This window comes from Lathyrus oleraceus, chromosome 7, assembly GCF_024323335.1.
Source record: "Lathyrus oleraceus cultivar Zhongwan6 chromosome 7, CAAS_Psat_ZW6_1.0, whole genome shotgun sequence".
Taxonomy (NCBI): domain Eukaryota; kingdom Viridiplantae; phylum Streptophyta; class Magnoliopsida; order Fabales; family Fabaceae; genus Lathyrus; species Lathyrus oleraceus.
The window spans coordinates 145648172-145673699 of record NC_066585.1 but is presented as its reverse complement, the minus strand read 5'-3'; the positions used below and the strand labels follow the sequence as shown (position 1 = coordinate 145673699).

The window sequence follows — 25528 nt, the reverse complement described above, 5'->3', positions numbered from 1 at the left end:
CAGTTGCATTGGGCCAATCAGGGCATGGCTAGGAGATGGGGTCTATGATGGATATGGGGATCATTTCATGATTATATTGAGATTATGGAGGCTAGGGTTTCATCATTGAGCCATTTCATCAGAGAATTGGGGCTCAGATTGATCAGTGCATTGCCAAATTCATCTATCAGTTGAAGAAGTCAACTGTGGTCAACTGTGCTTGATTTTATGGATTTGGAGGTGGGAGAGGGTTGGATACACTTCATTCATGTTGAAACAAGTTTTATTTGACATGTCAAAGCTCAAGAATGAAGAAAATAAAATCAGACAAAAAGTTTCCAAAAATGGAAAGTGACTTGTAATGGAAGTTTCCAAAAATGGAAAGTTTTTCACCACAAAATTACATGTCCAAAAAAGCTTCAAATGGAAATTTGTTCAACATGAAAGTTGTAGATCTTGGTCTCACCTTTCCAAACAGTCTAAGAACTTGAAATTCCCATGTATGGTTGACAAGTTATGGTCCATTCATTTTCCAAAAATACCTATAATCAAAGTGGCATAACTTTCACATGGAATGTCCAAAATGGATGATCTTTTTATGAGCAAACTCCATTTCACATGTACTTTCATGGTGCATAATCAAAATTCATCAAAATTGGTCAATGCAAAAAGTCAAAATTCAAGTGGACTTAAGTGTATTTTTGGTGTGAACATGTGATTTTGAGATTTACAAGGCCAATTGACATGAGACCAAAGCCAACACACTCCAAATGCCAATTGAAAGTTGTTTGAGCTGTCATCTTGCTGTCACATAGCCAATTTGGAAAGGTCACTTTTGCCCTTGCATTAAGAAAACACATTATGCTAATCCAACTCATTTTTGCTAATTTGAGATTAAGAAGTGATTAAGGCATTGGTATAAAGCTCTAATTGTAACAGAATGCTAAACACAATCACAATTCTCAAGAGTTGTAACCACCTTTCCCTCCATTTTCTCACAATTCTCTCAAGAGCTTCATCAACATCTTTCATCGAATCTTCACCAATTCTCAATCATTTTTGTTGATTCTTTTTTATTCATCTTCCACATACCTTCATCTACATCTGTTTTGGTGAATCATTGCAAAAAGCCTCAGATTCGTGGACTGTTCAAAGTGTGCACATCAATGGCATTTTGATAGTTCTTCCAATTGAAGCAACCTCGAGCCAAGGATCTTTCTCCATTCACCTTCTTATACCTTGACACGCATCTGTTTTGGATAATTGGAGCAAAACACACACGAATCCATGGCTGCCATCTTCTACAAGATGAAATTCGAATCTCACCATTTCTTGAATTGTCATATGCGTTTTGTAGTGCATTCATCGTAGATCATCGTGCTATACTTGGTTTTTGAATTGGTTAACTGTGGAGAGGGTTATTTCAATTTGAAGTTTGATGTGCTTAACTTTAATTGCTCGATCCCGTCGCTACAGTGAGAGTTAGGAGAAATCATTAGCATATTTGTGATCTAGGTTGAGAGACGGTTCCAACGGTTATAATTTTGTTGATTTTGGTTGAATTTGGATGTTCATGATTTTCTGCATTTTCTGGAATTTGTTTGCTCGAGAACGATGAACAACAGCGTTTGATCCATTATTTGCCTTGCCTCATTTCAAAATGTTGTTTACCGCCAGTATTGTCCAATCAGGAAGCGCCCTGGCCACTAAACCAAACGGCGTCGTTTTGCCTGGCGGTTTAAATATTACAAAATTGCCATTCCATCAATTTATTTTCTTATTTCATTTTCCTTTTCTTATTTTAATTTCATTTGTGTTACATGATCTTTAGAAATTCATAGAGGCATCAAAACTCATCCAAATTTTGTGAAATTTTTTGCATTGTTCTCATGATGATGTGAAGAATTTAATCATGATTTTTGTGAAATTTTTGCACGTGTGGAAATTTAATTGGCCTAAGGTTTGATTGTATGTGTCACATTTGCATATGTTTTGCCAAATCCTTCATGAAATGGTGATGCTTGCAAAGAAATTCATGAAAATTTTTGTGCTTGTTCTGGACATTTTGATGGTGATTTTCATGTAGAGTTTGTGATTTTTGGATACCTGGTGAATGAGTTATGAATTTTTGATTAGAGGTGTGACAATTTATGTCACACCAAGCTAGGTCAACTTCATGATTTTATTTAAAATGCTTAGGGATGTTGATTTGAGCTGAAATTTTGTGTGAATGATCATTGATATGTCAAGATTGCATGTGAGTTTTGCTGGAATTTTTGATGGAGTTTTTCTAATTGATTGATAATTTTCTTCTCTGTTGAACCATTTGGTGACATTGTGTGATACATGTTGGTAATTCATTTGTGAAATGCTCATATTGTATTGGATGAAGATGAAATTTGACATGAGCATTCTAGACACATTGTAGGACATCATGGTTTTGATCCCATTCATTTCTAATGCATTGTCACTGTTTTATGATTTATTGAAGTGAATGCTTGTGTTGATGCCTTGAATGGGCTTGTATAATTTTGTCTGGACTTCTTGATTTTCATTGACCTAGTTCCTTTTGTCAAATTGAGCTGAAAATTGACATGCTATGCATTGAATGTGTCCTGTTTAGGTGTGAATTTTTGTGGGATTAATTGAATTGATTTGATATGCTTTTGAGTGAGATAGTTCTGTTTGGTCATTTGAGGTTGCAAATTGCATGATTAATGTTAAATTGTGCATGAAATGATAATGGTGAATGATATGAGCATGGGATCAATTGCATTTGCTTTTGAATTGTTTGAATGTGATTTTGGTTGAATGTCACTTGCTGTTTAGAATTTTTTATCTCTTTTGGACCCTAGGCTTGGCCTAGTGGTCTTGTTTCTCACATTTGGTGTGGATTTTCAGGTTGAAAGGCAAAAAGCTTAAGGAGATAAATGCAAGTTGCAAATTGAATTTGTTTGATGTTGTCCACTAACATGATTTTGTTTTGTAGGGTTAGAAGCTTGAGTTTGAGCTCATGGCTTGCACTTATGTGCAATTAACTTGTGTTGCTTGTACAGATTAACTGATTAACATTTGCTGTTTACTGTTGGTTTGTCTGAGTACTGATGATACTTGATTGATTTCAGGTACATTTAGTTGCTTACAGTTCCTTGAGAACTTGCTTGCTGTTGCTTGGTTTTTAAACCAATTGAGGTAGAATTTCTATTCTCCATGTAGTCTGGAAGACCTGGCCTGTTACTTGGCCAGGCAACTGTCTGAAGTCCTCCTTAAGAGGCGATGTTTGTGATTGTTTACATTTGTGCCAAGCAGGTAAAGACCTTGATTAAGGCAATTGGTGGATCATAGAGATATGCAGTCTATCTCCCACTATTCTGTTGAGTCGTCCCTCTGCTCACACCACTGTGTTGATGCATTGGGACACAAACCCAAGATCTTGTACTTTGTACAGTTGTGTCAGAGTCTTGAGTGTAGAAGGGTTCCATCTTTCTGAACCCACACTCCTTTGTCTGAAGCTCTCCCTGGACAGGGATAAGAGCTGTGAAGTCTAATCTTCACTCGCCTTTCATCTGGCTTCACCTTAGCCCCTCAATGGCAAGGTTAAGAGCTAACACTACCCTTTGTACAGATGACTTGCTTAGGCAGTCGAACCCTTTGTTTGAGCCCACTTGACTGGATATAGTGTGTGCTTTGTGAATATTTGCTTGAGATGTTTGTTTTGATTTGTGGATGCTTGCATGCTTGTTTTTCCTGGATAGGATTAGCTGGCTGTTGTGCAAGTAGGTAGAAACCATAACATAGGGCAATGATGCATGATAACACTAGGCTCGAGTACAGCTCTCTGGTAGTGTGTCTTCCCTTTGTGTCTGGCTAGTCTTTCTCCCCCGTTGGGGGGAACTACATCGCCCTGATCCTTGTTCCAGACGAGGTATGTAGGCAGGAGGCCGTGCGAGGTCTCTCCGGGCACTTTTTTTCCTTTTTTGTGTGTGTTTGTCTGACAATTGCTAGGCTCGAGTTCCCGACTCCTTAGCAACTTGTTGTTTGTTTGTACTCGTTGTGTGCTTGGAAGCCGGTGTAAGTCCATCAAGTGGCATCTGGGTTCCAGTGTGTGTCTGTTTTGGTTCGGATGCTGATGTAAGCCCAGTGATTGGCATTCAGGCTCCATGTTTGCCTGTTTGGGTGCGTGTGTTATTTGGCGTGCGTGAGCCGAACTACAGCAGCTCTGATTCTCGTTCCAGATGAGATATGTAGGCATAGGATGCGATGTCCTAGCGAGCTCCCTTCCTCTTAACCCCACCTGCGTTCCTTGTGTGTGTGTGTGTGATGTTTTAGCAACCTTTTCTTTTCTTTTAGAACGTGGATCCCGTCGAGTACGACGGACGTGAGGGGTGCTAATACCTTCCCCTTGCGTAACCGACTCCCTTACCCTTTCTCTTTGGTCGCGAGACCATGCTTTTTCCAGGTTTCTCTGAGCGTTTCCTTTCCCTATTTTGGGATAAATAACGCGCAGTGGCGGCTCTGTGTTGTTTTTGTTTTAGCCCGCCGGTTGTTTTTCGCGGATGCGACAAGCGTGTTTTGAATCTTGTTTTTCATTTCAATTTGAAATTTTGGAAGCTGACACTACATTGCAATTGCATTGTGCTTCATTTTAGGCTCAATTGATGTGGGCCTTGTAACATTTTGCTAAATTCCACCCTGTTTCCATTGCACCTCCCTGGCTCTCACAACAACTTGATGGTGGGCCTTCTGTTGGGCCTGAGCTAGGTCTCCTTGTTACACCCATGTCCATAATTCTGACCCTCCTTGTGTTGTTCATTTTTACATGTTTTTACCATTCTTTTTTCTCATATTTTTCCTTATTATCTTCTAGTATATTTTTTACCATATTTTAATTTTGTTTGTGATCTAAAATTTGTTTGATTTGGCCATGTTTAGGTGTAATTTTCTTTAGGCCTTTATGTTGATCTTTTATCCACTTTCACATAGATGAGCTTAATTGTGACTTTGATGACCATTTAATAACCATAATCAAATATGTCCTGCCTAGGTTTGATTAGGTTTATATATGTATTAATATTAATGTGGATCCATGCATAATTGTATGGATCCATGCATAATATAATGAGCCTTGATAGTTTAATTCATAATTGTATACCATGCATGATTTTCCCATTAGTTTAATCCTCATTTTAATTGATCTTTAGATTGTGATTCTTGATAAATTGAAAATGCTTTTTAAATTTATCATGATAAGTTAATTTGTTTAGATATCATTTCCCATTTTGTTCATGAGATTATTCTTCATTGATTTCCCATTTTGAATCCATTTACTTTTGAGTGAGAATTGCCCTTGTCGTGCCGCGAAAAATACAGAGTCGCCACCGAATTTTATTTATTCCAAAGAAAAGGGAAAATAGCAATAAAACCCAAAATGAGAGAAATTGTCTCGCAACCAAGAGCGTATTCAAAAGTCGGTTATTCAAGGGGAAGGTATTAGCACCCCTCACATCCATGATACTCCATGGGAAACACTTGCTCGTATCAAATGCGTATGGATGTTGTTTATCTGTAAATTGCTTGCTATAAGGAATGAGGTGAAATAATGATATGGGTAGAGAATAAGTTTTAATTTAGTGTGATCGCCAAGGATTTGTACCATTGTGCCTACGTATCCTCATACGTGCAATAAGGAAGTCAGAGCTCCGTAGTTCGGCTCACAAACATAACATTTGTTGGTTGTTTTTACATAACAGTATTGACATTCACATGCTACTGTTCACTTTCTTGTATACTCTTTCATGGGAGCGAGAAGTATTTGCTTATTTGCGGTAAAATGGATACGCTTGGATCACACTCTAGTAGTTAAACATTACTTGCTCGCACATGGAGGGTTAAGTGTCGTTCACGGTAGAATGGAAGTAACATGTCCTTTTTGAAAGGTTTTGATGAGTGCACTAAGGCAAAAGATGATTTTATTTGTTGGGGTTGATTTTATGTACGGAGACAAGCATCAGACCCTTGACTAGATACAGTCAACAGTCCAAGAACTTGGGAGTTTAGGGGATAATGTTATCCTAACCACTCTTTTTCATCCAAAAAGAGGTTTGAATTGTGAAAAGAGTTTGGCAAGTCTAATAATTGGAACTTAGAGGGAGACAAGTATCTGACCCTTGACTAAGTACGGTCAACAATCAGAGTACTTGGGAATTGAGAGGACAATGGAGTCCTAACTACTCTTTTTCTCCCTCATAGCACCTAGATCTAACTTGTTTGAATCATTAGATGTTTTAAGGGGGAAAGTCAAGTGTCGGGTCCTCCGGCTAGGTATGGCCGACAACCCAAGTACTTGAATGTTGTGTACAAGCACGTAGACCCCATTTTGCATTCCGATTTGTTATGAAAATGGTGTTGAAAAAGGAACTTGACGTTGGATCAAGTGTTTGGATTTATTATAAAAATGTATGTGAAAGAATGAAGGAGAGAGATAAAATGAGTTTGAGAAGAGAATGGAGAAGAGATGTGAATAATGGATCATGGAATGGATGGGGAATACTTTACGTTGGATCAAATATTCACGTTGCAATGGTGTGAGTTTTATTCGGAAAAACAACTTGACATTGAATCAAGTACCTTTTGTTTCTTTCGAAATGCTTTGTTTATCATTTTGTATTTTATCTTTTTTTATTATAATTCATGGTGAATTAATTAGAAAGAAATAAATCTAAGCTATTACATGATCATGGGGTGGGGGGACATTCAACCCACAATGGGGGGATGGATCCACACAATACAACATAAATGGAAATGGAAAGAATTATACAAATGACAAACCATGTGCCATGTCTAAACCATACAAGTGGCATGACACTTCAAACAATACAAACTAATTGAATGGATAAAAGTACAATGGATAACTTGGATGGTTTGAATCTCACATTCACATGTCAACACAAAACAACAAAATGGTTAGTAGGTATCAACAAAATGGAATTAAAATGCTAATTCAAATGAATGAAATGGTGAAATGATGAAATGATATAATGATCATTGTGAGAATAATGGACATGTTAACACATCATATCAAATTGAAATATCATTTTCAATTTGGATCTAATAACCACAATCAAAGAATGAATAATTCAATTAAAATGGACTTAACCATGGTATGTGGAAATTAACATGGAAATGTGAACAAAACAATTCAAATCTTAACATGGCATGACAATTGGACTACAAATTCAAGACATTAATGGGTCAAGATATTAAGAATTAACATGACTAATCAATTATTTTTATGAGAATTTTTTCATGTGATCTAATCAAAACAATTAAAATCCCTAAACAATATTAATTTCTAAATCTAAACTAAACTAACAATTAATACATTTTATTATTTCTAAACATGGTAACAAAATAACAATTAAAAATAAACATCAAGAATTAAGAACAAAATTTTAAAATGAGTGAAAAACAAGAGAAAACAATAAATAAAAGGAGATTGGGTCAGGGGTGTACAACTCTAGAATGGGTGTTGATAAGAAATCACGCATTTGGGCTCACGGGCAGAAGGCACATTGCTAACACACATTGGCCGGGGGGTATGATGGGAATGATGGGATAACGTGTAGTAAAATGAACTAGGCCCATGTACATGAGGCCCAATTGAGACAGAGTAAGGATTCAACAATCATTGACATAGTCAACGACATGTGGCGGACGGGGATTAGAGGTTGCCATGGATTCAAAAGCAAACATCCGCGGCACAACTGTTTCAGCTCAGGTCAACTCTCAGGTTGTCAGCACCACGAGCCACCGTGCCGAAAATCGCTTTCGACGGAGGTGGCCACCAAAATGTTAATCTCGACCATCATCTTGCTCGTCTCAACATGCTCTCCATGAATCTCCTCTCAACTTCCCTAAATTCGAGCCCTAAGGTTATAACCAAATTGAATTGCATCAAGAACCCTAATCCTTATTTGTTAAATTAAACCCTCTCTCTAAAGATTCAAAGCCTCTAGTATTATGTATTTGAATCCTCTCTCACTACTCTACCTTCCCATAACAAGAAAATGGTGAAAGGAGGGAGTTCCAAGAATTACCTTGTCGGAGAAGGACGAAATTACTAACGTTGGAGCTGAAATTCCAGGTAACTTATCTGAATCACTTTCCTTGCTCTCGATTCTGATTCTTTCTTCTTCTCCTTCTGTTAATCTTGCTTGTTTTGAGTCCGTGAGTGAAGAGTGAATTGGGAGGAATAATGAGAAGATTGAGGTTTCAGAGTGATGCAGGTTGATGGAAGATTTAGAGGTTGAACCTGAATGAAACTCAAAGGTGATGAAGGTCGAGGGAGGAAGATGAATGGAACTCAGAGGTGATGAAGGTTGTGTGTATTTTATAGGTTGAATGTGGATTATGAGAGGAGCAATTCTGGTGGGGAAACAAAAAATGGAGAGACTCATTGATTGGAGAATGAGTGATTATATAGGTTGTTAGGGTGAATTAGGATTAGCAAAATCAGTTAGGGGATGTGTAACTAAATTTGGTTTTTCGAGGCCAATGAGTTAATTAGGATTCTGTTGTAACTAGTTTGGTAATTAGGTTGGGTAAATTGTGGTTAGTTAATTATGTGAGTCATTGGGATTTGTAACTGACTCTGTTTAGATTTTTTTAATCCCTAGGCAATACAATGTTAGCTTAGTTGTATTATGTTATTGGCCATGATATTGAAAATGTTAATGATTTTGAGAATGGCAGTGTGGTTATGTAGTTAAGTTGGTTAGCTGAGGTTAGTTTGGTTAGGTTCAGTTTGCAAGGCATGCCTTAGGCTGGGTTCAGTTAGCTAGTGGAAGTTGAAGTGGTTCAGTTAGCTATAAGGTTTGTGTTAATTCATGTTGCACTGGTTTTTTGTTGGCATGCTAGGAGTGTAATTCGGATGCACTATGGGTCTTGATGATGGATTGATCATGTTCTGCAGGTTTGTGCCAATGTGGTTGCTAGGCCTATTTGGCTTATGCATATGCTCCATAATGCAGGATTTGCCTAGGTCTGCAGGTTAATGTTCAAGATTGTAGGCCTGATGCTGGCATTGGTTTGGTTTGCAGATTAGTTTGTCTTGATGTAAGGCTTGTTGTGTGTTACAGGTTTGATGAGGTGAAGGGTTAGTAATGAGCTGTTAATTAGTTGTATTGCAGGCTAGTATTGTGAGCTGATGCATAACTTTGTTGTCATGCCAATGTTGATGTTGGAATGTATGCTGCTAATTACATAGGTTCATTGTTGCAGGGTTTTGTGGTCTGCTGCAAGGTGTTTGCATTGTAATAAATGATTGTAGCTGCCCTGGTTTATGGTTGCAGGGTTTTACATAAGCTTGTTGCAGGCTGCATGCTTGGAATTTGTTGTAGGCTAGCTCATGATCTGGTCTTAGAAGTGGTTTTATGTGGCATTGCAACATGATTCCATAATGTTTGGCTTGGGCTATACTGCAGGTGACTGTTGTATTTATTATGGTCTTGATGTACAGTCTTGGTAATGGCTCATATTTAGTATGCATTCTGCAGCAGGAACTGGTTCTACAATAGGCTGCTTTACTTAGGCTTGTGAAATGGTTCTGGCTTATGGTATGCATTGCAGGATTATCACCAAGTGCGGGAAACTTGTAGGTCTGCATTGCAATATCCCATTGGGCTAGTGTATTAAAGATGCTTCCATGTTCAGGTCCTGCAAGGTGAGGTTTACTCATGTTTGCTTGGTTCTTGGTCATGTGATGCCGAATTCTAATTGTATCATGCCCTTGTTTGGATTGCCTAGCTTGGTGCTTTAACATGACATGTTTGGTAATGATCATTCTCACTTGGATTTATAACATTGTATCATTGGTTTTGTAGGTTTCTGGACATGAACATGAACATGAACATGCATTGGAAACTTGCATTTGAAGCAATCATGAGAGCACACGTGGACTTTGGTGATGAATCAAGACAAGATAGAACGGGATAAGGTCTAGGTTTGGGAAATTAGGATTTTAGGATTTTAGGGTTGACTTTGGTCAAAGTTAACCAAAAAGTCAATTGTTGATCAAAGTCAACATTTGGTCAAAGTTGTCATCTTCAAAACTTGAGATACTTTCATGCTTGTATTGAATGGAATTGGCATATAATTAGATAAAGTGGATTCTTGAATGATTGTTTGAATGGAGTTGATTGAATTTGTAATTGCACATGAACATGTCTTGAATGGAAATGAATTTGCCATGAGCTTGGATTTGAATCATGAACAGGACTTGTAATGGATTTATAACATTGTATCATTGGTTTTGTAGGTTTGTGGACATGAACATGAACATCAATTGTATGAACATCCTTGTAATTGATTGAAATGAACAATGAACAGGACTTGTAATGAATTGGAATGGATAATATAGATTGAAATGACAATGATTGGATTAATATGAATGATAACCAAGGCTATGACTTGAATGAACCATTGACATTAATCAAAGGACATGAATTATGAATGGACCAAGACCAAACCAATGGAAGTGCATGGATGATACAAGACTTAGATGAACTTGATGAACACCTAATCATGGATCAATGATCATAACTTGGAGGAACAATGCCAAGCATGAAATAAAAACCCTAGCCAGGCCCAAGATGTACAATGAACTAGGTCCCAATCAAAGATTCATTGATCAAACAACAATGGCAATGCCAATGGCATGCATGAAATTATCCAGATGAAATAGATTAGACATGGGCTAGGCATAAGGATATGATCAGATGAAATGCTATGTGTGAATTGAACCAAGTGGAAGTTGTGATGCCATGGAAATGGGCTTGAACCAATGAAACATAGACAAATAAGAGATGAACATGTAGGGGCATGAAATGAATTCCAACCCAACCAAAGAAAACACATGAACAAGTGGGCCTTGACTGGATCTTGGCCAAGCAAGTTAAACATGAACACCATGGAATGATGATGGACCAGTGAAATGGGGTTAGGGGCACACCCAAGGAGTGATGGCCATGAATTAAGGATTGGGGACACCATGATCAAATGAGGATCTCAAGATTAGGATTTTGCTTCACCAAGAAGTCAAAGTTGAATCACCAATGATAAGAACATACACAAGCCTCAAGAGCTACCTCCAATTAGGGTTTGATTGGTTGGGCTACATTTAGTTGCAGAGAAACCCTAGATTCCACTAGGTGCAAGCACAAAGCTTTGAATCAATGATATATGTCCTCTTGTATTGGACCAATGATTATGCAGGTGAAATGAATGATATGAAGATATGCATATGACTAGGGTTAGTGACCTATATGAACTTTGTGAAAGGTAGGGTGAATTTTGGGGTATGACAAATGTGTTTAACTTTTATGCATGCTTTCCATTTACTTTGATTCCATTTTAATTCCACTTACCTTATGTGGTTCATTTTGATCATGTGACTTCATGTTTGATCCCTAATGTCTTCCATTATCACCATTGTGTTACACTTTTAATTTGTCTTGTATTGTTTGTTTACATTAGGATACAATGCCACTTGGTTGTTTTAGGCATGATACATGGTTTGTAACTTGTATAATTCCACTTCCACTCCTTGTATTGTTTGGTAGCATCCCCTCATTGAGGGTTATATCTCCCTTTCTCCCATAAAAGTGTAATAGTTTAAGTTTATATTTCCTTTATTGCTTTTAAATTGTATGCTAACTAAAAAAGATAAAATCAAACGATAAAAAGATCTCTTTAAAAAGACAAAAGTACACTTGATCCAACTTCAAGTGATTTTCCAAATTAAATCAAATCAAATGCAACGCGAGTGCTTGATCCATCGTCAAGTATCTCATCCTCCATTTCTTATTTCATCTTTATACTATTCTTATTCAATCCATTATATTCCTATATCATTCTATTATTGATCCATTCCTATTCACCAAATCATTTTCATAATAAAATTTGATGAAAAAGTGGGATGTACGTACTTGTGCATAACACTCTAGTACTTGGGTTGTCGGTCGTACTTAACTTGTGGCCCGATTTCTTGACTTCTATTCAAAACACTTAATAAATAAACTTGAGTCTAATCCATTGCTCCAAGGGTGAATGATGGGTTAGGATGAAGTTGTCCTCTCAACTCCTGAGTATTCTGATTGTCGGTCGTACTTAGTCGGTGGTTAGACACACGTCTCCCTCTAAGTACCAATGATTAAACTCGTAAAATATTTTTCATAATTATTTCAAATCAAAGAGATTCTTCTGCCTTAGGGAACCTTCCATATCTCTCATGATCCATTACCCAATATCTTCAATATCTTTTCAATTCCTCGGTAGTGTTGTACTGTCTATTTTTAGAACTAAATACAATACTCCCTTTGGATTCCATGTATACCTCTTCGGAAAATAACCAGTTTCCACCTTTGAACCAAAAGTTGTTTGTCTTGATAGGCAAACATTTAATTCCCTTTCTTTTTGGCCAATATGTCTGCTTTACTCTTTGGTTCAGAGTTTATTCCTTCATGGATTCAATAATACTATTATCATTTGGTTCCAATTATACATTTATGTCACTTATACCAAATCTTTCAGTTCTTTCCACTTTAATCATTTCTCTATATTCTTCCATTCACCTTCCATTATTCACTATTCACTAACTTCATTCAATATTTTCTATCTTCATTCACCCCATGTGATATACTTTCCTTTTAAGCCAAATATACTATTTCTTTGAGATCCATACATACTTTTGAGCAAATAACCAGTGTCCATCCTTTGAACCAATACCCTTTATTTTTTGCTTTATGCCAGTTTACCCTTTATCTTTGGCTTGATACTAGTTTACCCTTTATTTTAGCTTGATACCAGTTTTCCTCTTTGGTTCAGATATACTTACTCTATGATTTCAAACAACATTATCCTTTGGTTCAAACCATACCTTTATCACTCTTCGTTCATCTCCCACCTTTAGTTCTATGAACTACGAAGCTCTAAATTCCTTATTGCATTATAAGCATACGTAAGCATGAGGACCCTAATCCTCATTTAGCACTCTATCTATTCCATTCTTTATCTTTCACGAGTAATATTTAGATATTAATACCCGTTTGAGCAAAGAATAATTAAAACGGTTCCCGTTGAGTACAATGGATGTGAGGGATGTGAATACATTCCTCTTGCATAACCGACTTCCTTACCCTTTTTTATCTTTATCTGGGTTTTATCGATGTTTTCTCTTTCCTTCAAGAATAAATAAAGTTCGATGGCAGCTCTGTTGTATCTTCGAGTGTGCGATGCGCTCAGGTATTTTTCGCGTAGCTTCATCTGTCATACGCCTTCTCCAAGTCAATAAAAATTAAGTGAAAGTCTTGTTGGTCCATCTGATACGAATTCTTCTTTTTTTGAACTAGCATTCCATATACCCTGTCTCACTTCTGCTTAGGCGAAAACCAAATATTTCTAAAGCTCGTCTCTATGTCTTCAATCTCTCATTTAAATCCTCCTTCAACTCTCCAAGAATGACAATATCATTTGTAAAAAACATGCATCTCGGTGCTATCTCTTGGACGTGTTCTGTAAGTATATCCAAAATTAAGGTAAAAAGGTAAGGGCTTAGGGTTGAAGCTTGATGCAAACCTATTGTAATGGGGAAATCGTATGTCTCTCCACCTAGTGTCCACATGCTAGTCAATAACCTTTCATACATATCTTGGATAACTCAAATATATGCAATCATAACTCCTATCTTCTTTATGGGTTTCCACAAAACCCATATAGGAACTCTATCATATGCCTTTTCAAAGTAAATAAAAATTAAGTGCAAGTCTTGTTGGTCCATTTGATATTGCTCCATAACATATCAAAGGTAGATAGATCGCTTCCATGGTCGACCTTCCTGACATAAAATCAAATTGATTCTTAGTGACTTGGTCTGTTTTCGTAGTCTCTGTTCAATCAATTTTCCAATAACTTCATGGTATAACTCATAAGTTTAATCACTCAATAATTTGCATAATTTTGTATATCCCCTTTGTTCTTATAGATTGAAACTAAAGTGATTCTTCTACATTCATTCGACATTTCCTTTAACCTTATAGTTTAGATGTCATTATAAAAAAGTTTATATTTTATTTGCCTCATCGATCCAAATTTTTTAGTAGTTATTATCATTTCATTTTCAGATTAAAAAATTGAAGCAAATATGTCGATGATTCAATTTAAAAAGATCCGAGAGAAAAGAAAAATACTAAGTTGCAAACATGTCAGTTTACTTATATAATTTTTTTAATCAAAATAACCAATTTTTTCCACTAATTCCCAAAGTATACATGCTTCAAATAAATAAAAAAATGGCAACGCAGAACACATGCTAATCCTATTCCTATTCGCATCTGCATTTAAAAACAAAGAGTTAGTGCCAATTGAATTAGCACTTCCTATAGGCCTAGTCAATCCAATTGACGCATATGTATGATGCTTAGGAGGAGACGCCAATTCATCTGGCGCCTTAGTGTAATACTTTTTTTTACAATTAAAAGTAATAAATTATATAAAAAAATGAATAAAAAGTATTAATATTTAGTTAAAGGGAAATGCTAACGAGTCTCCTAGGGGCACTCTTTAAGGACTTAAAAAGTTAAGTATTTTTGGAAATACGTGTATTAAATGTATTGGAAATTGAAATAATTAACTTTTCTAAAGAATATTTTCTTTATTTGGAATATGATTACATATGATAATATGTTGTACACTAATGATTGTCCGCTTGCTCGTACATGTCATCGGTTCCACACCCCTAGGTACCTTTTTGCGTACCAGTCTATGTTGATTCATCTCGGGTGTTTGAAACGAGGTCCCTGAAACATAACCATCACCAAATTCCCTAATAAGTTCTTGTAATTCTATGTAATCTGGTGCATGCATTGATGTGTTTCCGTAATTGATTTTGTGGCCCATGCCGGTGTAGTTGAGTTGTGTTTATGGGGTTATTGGTGAGCGGCGTGGTTGATTGAATAGAAACATTGGTGTGAATGATTCGTTGCAGAAAGGAAGAAATGTTTTTTTCCTTGTTTGGTAGACATATATTTGTTGCATGTTTTGAAATTATGATGTTTGGCATTTTTGTTGTGGTATGAAGAAGTGTTAATGCTATATATTTCTTGGGTGTTTTGGCTATGGTAGGATGATGTGTTGGAGAAAGTTGGTTGTTGGGTGTTTTGATAATAAGCATGTTGGTGGTAGTTGTATGAGGTATGCCATTGGCTTTGTGGTCGGGTGTCTGGCATGCATTGGTTGTGGATTTGAATGTTTATGGGTTAGTAATTTTATTGGGTAGAGTGTTGTGTGTAAGTGGTCTGGTAATTTTGCTGGGGGTTAGACGTTGAAGCTTCTTGAGGGTAAGTGGTTTGGCGTGGATCGTATAAATACCTATCTTCGAAAAGAAAAAAAAATACCCAATTGTAAATTATGTGTGCCAACACGTATAATTATTAGTTGGTTTAGATTTGGTTGGCATGGCAACATCGATTAAGACTCTTTGATGTTGGCGCCTCCATTGACGACACTCATCTTTAGCAAAGTCTTTCCAATCGTCAAAGGCCAATTGTTCATTAACTCCACATTGATTCCATTGTCCAAGGCATATAGAGAGATATGGGATTTGTTGATGCATGTTGAACTGTAGTTTGAAACAGTCATTATGGTGCATCTTCACAGTGGTGAACCTGATGGTCGGTGTACATGCAGTCCAAACGGATGCAACTTCTTCGTTGATTTCATGATGATGTTCCAGATCTAGATACAACCTCCAAATTAAATGTAGAAGAAAAATAAATTAGATTAGTAAATGGATAATATTAAAAATAAATTATTATGAAATGATTCTTTTAGTGGTAATACATCTTCTGATGTTAGGTGATCCAAAATATTTCGATATACCATGATACAATGTGTATGACATATGTTGTAATTCATCCCACGATCCAGCCACCTAAATATATCCATCAATGTCATATCAAATTAGAATATATCCAAAAATTCCAAAAATTTACTCCAGTGATTTATTTCTCACTTCTGATAATGACTTTATTCTTCACAAGGTCATTAGCATCGATAGTAACTTTCGTCAATGTTTTACTACATGAACCAACATCATAATGGTGGATCAACTACAACATTATCCTTATTGCACCATGGAGTGAGGATCTCACCACTCCAATTAAGATGTTCCCTATCTCTTATTTGCATCAAAATTGTTAATCATAACAATTTGAGATATGTTTTCAAGACAAAAATATGATGACCATAATATTTCAATTCAATTGTGTGAAAAATATTAAATAGTTTGATGAAAAACATTTCTTTTAGTTTTTAAATTATATTAATTTATTTAATTAATCAAAAATATTTATTTTTTAAATCTTTTAAAATTTAATATAATAATAATAATATTTATGACAAACCCCTGCAATATCACGGGTATTTGCCTAGTAGTTGTTTTTAAAATATGTACATCTTGTAGTTGTTTATTTATAAAGAATGTGTATAGTTGCGTTTATTTGATCTATTCTATCTGTCTATTATTCTAATCTTATCTGTGAAGTACTATCATCTACAAAAGCACCCAACATATGCTTAAATCACTGAATCTCACTCACGTTCATGCCATTTCGCACTCCTACCTTATCACATATCTATTCGTAATCTCTCACTTTCTCTCTACTCAATTCCATGCCTTTCTTTTTCCACCTTTTCTAAATCTCTAGTTTTCAACAATTTCTTCTCCTCTTTACTGGTGATTTGATTATCGTTTTTACCCCTTTTATAAATTCTGCAATTTCTAATTTTGGGCTGATGGGTATTTTATTATTAGAATCTAGATTGAAATGGCTTCTTCTTAGTATGATCATATGTTGTTGAAATTTGTAATCTTTACAGTTTTTAGTAAGTTTGTGTGTTAGAATCTGTGTGTTTGTGTCTGAATTTAGGATCACCAAATCCCTGATGTTGGATATCATTTAATTTTTCAACCCCACTAACTGTTTGATGAAATGCTATCTTTCGTTTGAATGAATGTTGCATGAGTATACTTTGTTTTTCCTTTTGGATGTAACCTAGTGATGTAACTCTTATGTGTGGTTCAACTTCAAGTACAATTATATACAAGAGATTGGTATGGATGATATTAGATTTAATTGAATGCATTTGATAACATGTTTCTTTTTATTCATGTAGAGTTAAAGATGGCTCCTTTTACAATTGCGACATCGCCCTCTTTAAATATTGGCCATTTCCGAAAGCCTTGTAATCGTATTCTTCCAATTCGCTGCTCCACGGCTGCTTCTCCTTCCTCGGTTTCTATCCGATCAAAAGCTGTTGACTTTGATTTGAAGACATATTGGACTTCTCTAATGGTGCAGATCAATCAGAAGCTCGATGAAGCTATTCCAGTTAAGTTTCCTCAACAGATATATGAAGCTATGAGGTATTCTTCTCTTGCCAAAGGAGCCAAGCGAGCCCCGCCTGTTATGTGCATCTCTGCTTGTGAACTCTTTGGGGGAAGCCGCCTTGCTGCCTTCCCCACTGCCTGTGCCCTTGAAATGGTAATCTTCTTTTTATACTCTGCCATTTCAATTTTACTGTATTGCATTATGTTTTTAGTTTATTTTTTATTGGCCTGCTAGAGTTTTAGATTTATCTATCAAATAAACCTGTTCCTAATTGCCTACCATGAGAGAGATGAGCTTTCTTTTTTATTTTGACTTCCTTTCTCTTTTCATTTTTTGATTTTCATTAGTTTGTAGTTCATCCATATGTCATAGAGATTCGACAAAGTTTTACGTTGATGACTGTCGACTGCGTAACACAACTCTCTCCTTTTATTCGGGCTTGAAACCGGCTATGCATAGCAAAGCTAACATAGATTGATTAGAATAATAACATTAGTTACATGTTTAGTTAAAGAATTGCTCTGTTGCTGGCGGTTTCTGCAATTAGTTCCTAAATTGACCATTTGATGAGTCTGTTAAGAATGATTGTAATAATAACTTAATTTTTCTCTATATATGTGTTTGGAATTCTTTAATGGACACAATGAGATTTATGGAGTGTTCATATGCACTTCACATGAATAAATAAATAATAATAATAATAATAATAATAATAATAAATTGTTCTAGTGTTGGAACTTATATTTTTGTTGCAAGCAGGTTCATGCTGCTTCGTTGATACATGATGATCTTCCCTGTATGGATGACTCCTCATCACGCCGTGGCCAGCCCTCAAACCACACTATCTACGGCGTTGACATGGCAATTCTAGCGGGTGATGCATTATTTCCCCTTGGATTTCAACACATTGTTTCACATACCAGCTCTGACCTTGTACCTGAGCCCCGTCTACTTCGTGTGATTGCTGAAATAGCCCGCTCCGTTGGCTCTACTGGTATGGCTGCAGGGCAGTTCTTGGACCTTGAAGGGGGTCCAAATGCAGTTGGATTTATACAAGATAAAAAGTTTGGTGAAATGGGGGAGTGTTCTGCAGTGTGTGGAGGATTGTTGGCCGGTGCCAAAGATGATGAGATAGAGAGACTGAGGAGGTATGGTAGAGCTGTTGGAGTATTGTATGCAGTTGTGGATGATATTTTGGAAGAGAGGTTGAAACCTGAGGGAGATAAAGACAGGAAAAACAGAGGGAAAAGTTATGTAGGCGTGTATGGGTTTGAAAAAGCAGCAGAGATGGCTGAAGAACTTAGAGCAAAGGCTATGGAGGAATTGGATGGATTTGAGAAGTATGGAGATCAGGTGTTGCCTCTATACAGTTTTGTGAATTATGCTATTGATAGAAGTTTCAATGTTGATGACGCCAGTGGATGACGGGTTCTAGAAAATTGACCACATATAGTTCTTTGATGGATTTGAGTCCTTAAGAATCGGTTATTGCAGTTTAGAAATTTAGAGCTTATAGAAAAGATAATTGATTAATTAAGATAGTAAGGTCTGAACTCTGAACTGTTATAGACTGTGGGAATCGACATGCATATTTGGAGTGGCAGTGAGATTGTCTGATTTACTTCGAGCCACCGTGAAGTTGGTAGAAGGATGATACCGGAATTTTGCCAAACTCACTGTTCATCCAACTATGCAGGTGTTTAGAGGAGTACAGGAGCAGTAATGGATAACAAACAGGACTTGTCCTATTCTCTAGGATTTGCTAGAAGAGAAGCTCTTGTGCAATATCAGATTTCATATGTATTTATATTATATACAATTTTTAAAGACTTGCAGATATAACTACAATAATATCAACCCTAATTGGTTAACTCTAACAATTTATTTAGGATATGTTTCAAAGTTTAGGAGGGGAGGATTTTGGGGGAAAAAAAGGAAGAAGTTAAAGAAATATTATGGAGAGTTCAGTTTTTTTTTTCATAATACAAAATCATTTTAATTTTGATGATTTTAAAAGATGTATTAGAGAATGATTTTGAAGATTTAGAAAAAAATTTATATATTTTTCATATTTTTATAATGAATTTAATTGATATACACCGAAAGTGTAAAGATTTTTTACACTGTCAATTAATTTCTACCATTGATTTATATAAAATATTTGACTTGTATTTTAACCATTTAAAAAGCAATCCAAATGGATGATTGTGATACATTGATAGAAGTGCATACTAATTAATCTCTTTTATAATATTCTTAAAATTTAATGTATATTAATTATAAATATTCTTTTATTATTCTTTATAAACTTAGTTTTTTTTTTGAATAAGGAAGAAGATTTCTCTTTATTTTCTTTACTATTTCTCTCCAAACTCTCGAACAGTAGTGTAAGCATTTTTTTTTCTTCTGTAAAAAATAGTGTTGAAAAATATTGCAAATAATGAGAATAATACAAGTAACATGCAACTTTGGGGTGTATTCAATTAGAGGTTGTTCAATGGAGGAGAGGAGAGGGAAGAGGTTTTAATAAAGGGGGAACAGATGGAAGAGAAGGAAGATTTAAAGCTAACATAGACAGTTTGAAAAAAAAAATTAAAAATATCTTAAATTAAGGGGGTTACAAACCTCCTCTAAACACCTTAGCTGCACCCTTCAAAATTGCAACATTGTTACTAACATTGTTCCAATAACAACCAAAGAACAACAAGAACCTGAAGAGTATGTAGTAATTAACAGCAATAATTTAGCACATGTTAAGGTTTTTTTGTAATGTTTATTTATGTCATGTTTGAATGTATTGGATGATGATGTAGATATTGGCAAACAGCTGGAGAGAGGGAATGAGAGAATCCAATGAAGACACCACTTCCTTACATTATCATATTTGGCATGTCAACTCCTTTTGTAATCTTAGCCCTTGCTTTTGCAAATTGTTGGATTAAGGTATCTATTAGATAAGATCAAACCAAACACTTCCTTAAATTCTGTTCTGTCGACCATATCTTCATTCTCACCAATTTTATTTAAGCACAAGTACTTCTCAAGCTTTTCTGGGAAGGAGTAATTTGAGATGTTCAATCCAGATTTTTGCATGACAAAAGAAGACCTTGAAATTTAGACTCCATTTCTATTTTGCCTCAATTTATAAAAACATATTTAAGGTTATTTGTATAAAGAAAAAGAAGGAAAGGATAATCTAATTTTTAAATGAAGCTGTTGTCATTTTGAGATGTTTAATCTAAATTAACGGTCTTGAGATTATCTATGTTGTGTAAATGTGTAGAGATTAATTTATTGGATCTTTTAAATTTGATCTAGATGGGTTTAAATTGATTTTGGGAAGGAGTAATTTGATAGTATACAATTTTGTTTCATGGTTTTGAAAATTAGTGACAAAAGAAATTATCGGGTCGAGTCGCGTACTAGGTCGCTTTCTTTAAGACGTTTTGCGGTATTGTCCAAAGTTATACAAAACAATCGAACTCGTGCGCCGCCTTCAAGATAAAATAGCTCAGTTATATATTGATCGGTCTAGAAATACACCCTCTAATGGTACAAAGACCATTTGAATATTGTATAAATACCACTTGTAGTATCTGGTATAACGACGAGTCATAATAATTTCTCAAATCAAGAGAAATTTCAATAATTCTCCAAAGAGAATTCAATAAGGGTCATTTGACCACTCAAAATAATTTCTCAATCGAGAGAAATTCAAATAATCCTTAAAAGAGAATTCAAAAAATTAATACTTGTAATTTCTCAACTCAAATGAGGAGAAATTAACATAATTCTCTAAAGAAAATTCAAGAAAATATTCGAAAAATTCAACGAGTAGAAAGAAATGGGGAGAAGTTGGCGCTTCGACAACTCGAAAGACGCAGAGTTATGAGAATGAGGAAGGAAAAATTCAAAATAAATTTTTGGTGTATTTTGGAATGAAACAAGAAATTTTCTTATATAATGAAGTGAGGAAGGAAATATATCTCAACTAAGCAATGTGGGATTAAGAATTTTTTTTCAACTAACACACAATCTGGGACTTGGTTTAAGGAACTTTTTCAAATTCATCCCTTATATTTGAATATTGACACAATGTTCCAACAATCCCCCACTTAAATTTAAAAAAGTGTTACATAAGTATCCTCAAACGTTTCTAAGATTGTGCATAAACAAAGGTGTCTACAACTTGAACTTTTGCGTAGCAAGTAGGATTGTGATTTAGCAAGAGTGACACAATTGTCTTGAACTCTATCTCAGACATCAAACTCACACACAACCTTTTCTTAAGGTGTATTCTAAAGCTTGTGTTTTAATGGCCCTGCACGTGTATCCCAGTTTAGTGAAGGCTCTAGGAATTCTGCCTCGTAATTCCATAGGAATCGGTCTAAGTTCCACAATCATAAAGGTGAGTCTATCAAGAGTACTCTTGTAGCATAGGTATTTCCTCATACAAAGTATATATCTCATTAAGAGTTTATATTATCTCATCCTCTTATCGCTTCAGAATTCATGCTTCTCTTATTTACTCTAGCATGATCACCTCATATTACTCACAACTTGTTATTACACATTAAACCTATTTCTTGGAATCTCTAGTCATTTAGGTCGGGTTACCATCATTAGCAAATCATTTATCTATAAGCATTAGTCTCATCTTCTTTGATGTATTTTGGACTTTCTCTCTAGCTAATCCTTTCGTCAAATGATCTGTTAAATTTACATCAATGCGTACATGATCCACTCTCACAACTCCTTTAGAGATACAATATATGACGGTGGTGTGACTCCTTCTTATTTGACGTCTTTTACCATTATAATAACAATTCTCAATTTTTGCAATAGTTGCGGTACTATCGCAGTGGATCAACACATTTGGCATAGGTTTTTCCCATAAAGGGATCTTAGCTAGCAAGCATCTTAACCAACTTGCTTCTTCATTAGCAATCGCTAATGCTATCATCTCATACTCCATCGTGGACTGAGTCAAGATAGTCTGTTTCGTTGATTTCCAGGATACAACTCTTCCATTTATATTGAATACATAGCCATTAGTTGCTTTAGAATCATCTGATAAGGTATTCCAATCTGCATCATTGTATCCTTCAAGTACAATAGGAAATCTCTAATAATGCAAATTGAGATTCACAGTCTTTCTAAAATATTGCATGACTCGCTCAATAGCTTGCCAATGCTCATTACTCAGTCTACTAGTAAACATGCACAACAATCCTACGACATATGCAATGTCGGGTCTAGTACAATCAATGTCATACCTAAGACTGCCAATGATGCTCGCATATTTTGTTTGTCTGACACTTTCACCAGTGTTCTTAAATAATTTCACACTTGGATTATATGGTGTGCTCGCAGCTTTATAGTTAAAGTAATTATATTTCTTTAAGATCTTTTCCACATAGTGTGATTGATCTAAAGAAATTCCTTGCTCAGATATTGTGATCTTAATACAAAGAATCATGTTCGCTTATCCGAGGTCTTTTATATCAAATTTGTTGCACAACAATGATTCCACATCATTTATGACCTGAATGTTTGGTCCAAATATGAGTAGATCGTCTACATAGAGACATATGATAGTGCAAATGTGATTCTCAGATTTGTAATAAATGCATTTGTCACTTTCATTCACTTTGTACTCATTTGATATCATTAAGTTATCAAACTTCTCATATCATTGCGTTGGACCTTATTTTAGACCATATAGAGACGTATCTAACTTACAGACCTTGTTTTCTTACCCATGAATTAAAAACCCTTCCAGTTGGTCCATATAGACTTCTTCTTCTAAGTCACCGTTTAAAAAAATTTATTTTAACATCCATTTGGTGCACTATTAAGTTATTAATAACATCCATTGAAATAAGTACCATAATGGATGTAATTCAAGTGCCTGGAGAAAAAGTATCGAAGAAATCTATATTTTCTCTCTATCTAAAACCTTTGGCTACAAGGTGAGCCTTGTACTTATCAATTGTTCCATCAGGTTTTAGTTTCTTTTTCAAAACACGTTTACAAATAATTGGTTTACAACCATGAGGCAGGTCTACTAAGTGCAAGGTCATGTTAGATTCCAGAGAATCTATCTTATCATAAATATCTTCTTGCCACAAATCTGCTTCCTGAAATGACAAGGCTTCTTGAATATTTATTGGATCTTCTTCTACATTATAAGCCGCATAATCGGGCCCATAGTCTTTAGAAACTCTTACTATTTTACTTCGTCGAAGTTCTATTTCTACTTCATTGTTGCTTTCAATGCTTCTTATCACATGAATGTGATTCGACTCAGTGCCCCAATTACTTTTCAATTTGAAAGGAGATTTGGCTTCATAGAATTCAACATCATTCGATTCTATGATCACTTTAGAATTTAGGTCATAACACATATATGCTTTACTGTTTGCTGCATACCCAATGAATAAACATTCATTGGCTCTATTAACGAGTTTGAATCGCTTCGAATCCAGAATTCTGACATAAGCCAGGAAGTCCCAAGTTCGTAAATAAGACAAGGTTGGTTGTCTTTTCTTTAATATCTCATAAGGAGAGATCTTACTTTTTGACTTGGGAACTCTATTCAGGACATAGGAAACACTAAATAAAGTTTTCCCAACGTAATAGCAACAACTAGTTCAGTAAGAGTTTTATTCTTTCTATCTGTTTTACCATTCATTTCAGGAGAATATGGTGCAGTCGTTTCATGTACAATTCAATGTTGTTTATAAAATTTATTAAATAAACTGAAATAATATTCAGTCCCCTTATCACTATAAATTCTCTTAATCTTGTTACTAAATTGAATTTTAATTTCATTTGCAAAAGTCTTAAACATAGCAGTTTCACAAAAATATCATTTTTTGGTGATTGTGTATAAATATACCCCAATAGACTGACTAAACCATGCCTTATTCAGAAGAAAACCAGAAACAATATTCTTTATAATCTCTAAAGTATACATGACATCCTTCAAGATTATAGTTTTTTCAGAGGTGGACTCTGTTCCACTTCTCCAATACCGACAACATTAGTGGTGTGGGCAACTCCCAACAACACTTTCTTATTTGCACATGTTTTAAACATTGCACGATCATAACAGACATGACGAGAGGATCCAATGTCTAACCACCAACCATCAAAATCACCAATCACGTTGATTTCAGTGATCAAAGCAATAAATTGCTCATCAGTCAGGTTAAAATATGCATTAGGGGCAGAACGAGGTTCAAGTCTGACCTTACATTTTTTAATCATATGACTTAGTCTTCCACAATTGGATTAAGAGAAAACATCAGTGTTTTTTGGTTATGGTGGTGGTTGTTGCCTATCAATTGGAGTAGTTGGGCCCCTTGAAGGCTCCTGTCATACCCCAAAATTTGCCCGTTAATCTTGCAAGACATTTTTCAAGGCACTCCAACTCATTTTTCAAGACATTGATCTTAAAGGAACAAAGACCCAGCACACATGTGGCCAAATCCAAAAAATGACTTAAACTGGCTTGCTCGCTAGGCGAGCAAATCCTTCGCCTAGCGAACTCTTCGCTGCACCACTCGCCTAGCGAAGCTTGCGAATACCAGAAATTTTGGGCTTCATTCTGAGCCCATTAGGTCACAAAAACTATTATAAATACCAAGACCTCATTCAGAAAAAGGACATAGACAGACGGTGGACAGAGAGGGAACAAGCAAACCCTAACAGAGGCAACCGGAAAAACCCTGGAGGCTAACCAAGAGAATTCAGAACAACCCTAAAGGAAACCCTGAAGGAAACTCATCTGCACAAAGGTTACCTCCGCCCAACTCAATCCGACACCAACCCTAAGAGTGATATGCCAATTCAACATTGCAATTCAATTGCAAACAGGTTTGCACTACCACTACCGCTTTATGCTTCCAATTTACATGTGGCATTATGATTGAATTTATAAATGTATCTTAGTTTTTGCATGTGGATTTAAGTATGCATGAATGTGTAACATAATATCTTGAATGTTTAACCATGTAATTTCTGTAATGGATGCCATAGGGTTTGGGGTTCCTGAAGTCGCACTGTTATCAAAGAAGAACCCAGAACCCGCAGCCGTTCGC

The 25528-nt window shown here is 35.6% G+C and overlaps 1 protein-coding gene across 2 annotated transcripts; it reads left to right on the top strand.

The window, feature by feature from the left end:
- The first annotated feature begins 16463 nt into the window (after window positions 1-16463).
- LOC127106920 (heterodimeric geranylgeranyl pyrophosphate synthase small subunit, chloroplastic) lies at window positions 16464-19294 on the top strand. 2 transcript variants are annotated; one of them, XM_051044208.1, is made up of 3 exons: window positions 16464-16673; window positions 17209-17576; window positions 18183-19294. In XM_051044208.1, exons 2-3 carry the CDS (start codon window positions 17217-17219, stop codon window positions 18846-18848), a joined length of 1026 nt encoding a protein of 341 aa, XP_050900165.1. In that variant the 5' UTR covers window positions 16464-16673; window positions 17209-17216; the 3' UTR covers window positions 18849-19294. The 2 variants fall into 2 exon arrangements, with proteins under 2 accessions (XP_050900165.1, XP_050900166.1); XM_051044209.1 differs by having other exon boundaries at window positions 16507-16768.
- The last annotated feature ends 6234 nt before the right edge of the window (window positions 19295-25528 follow it).

Bases quoted from the DNA above. Each gene is read 5' to 3' on its own strand.
- LOC127106920 (XM_051044208.1), top strand. From the start codon at position 17,217: ATGGCTCCTTTTACAATTGCGACATCGCCCTCTTTAAATATTGGCCAT. The intron at 17,577-18,182 runs GTAATCTTCTTT...TGTTGCAAGCAG, and splicing joins CTGCCTGTGCCCTTGAAATG to GTTCATGCTGCTTCGTTGAT.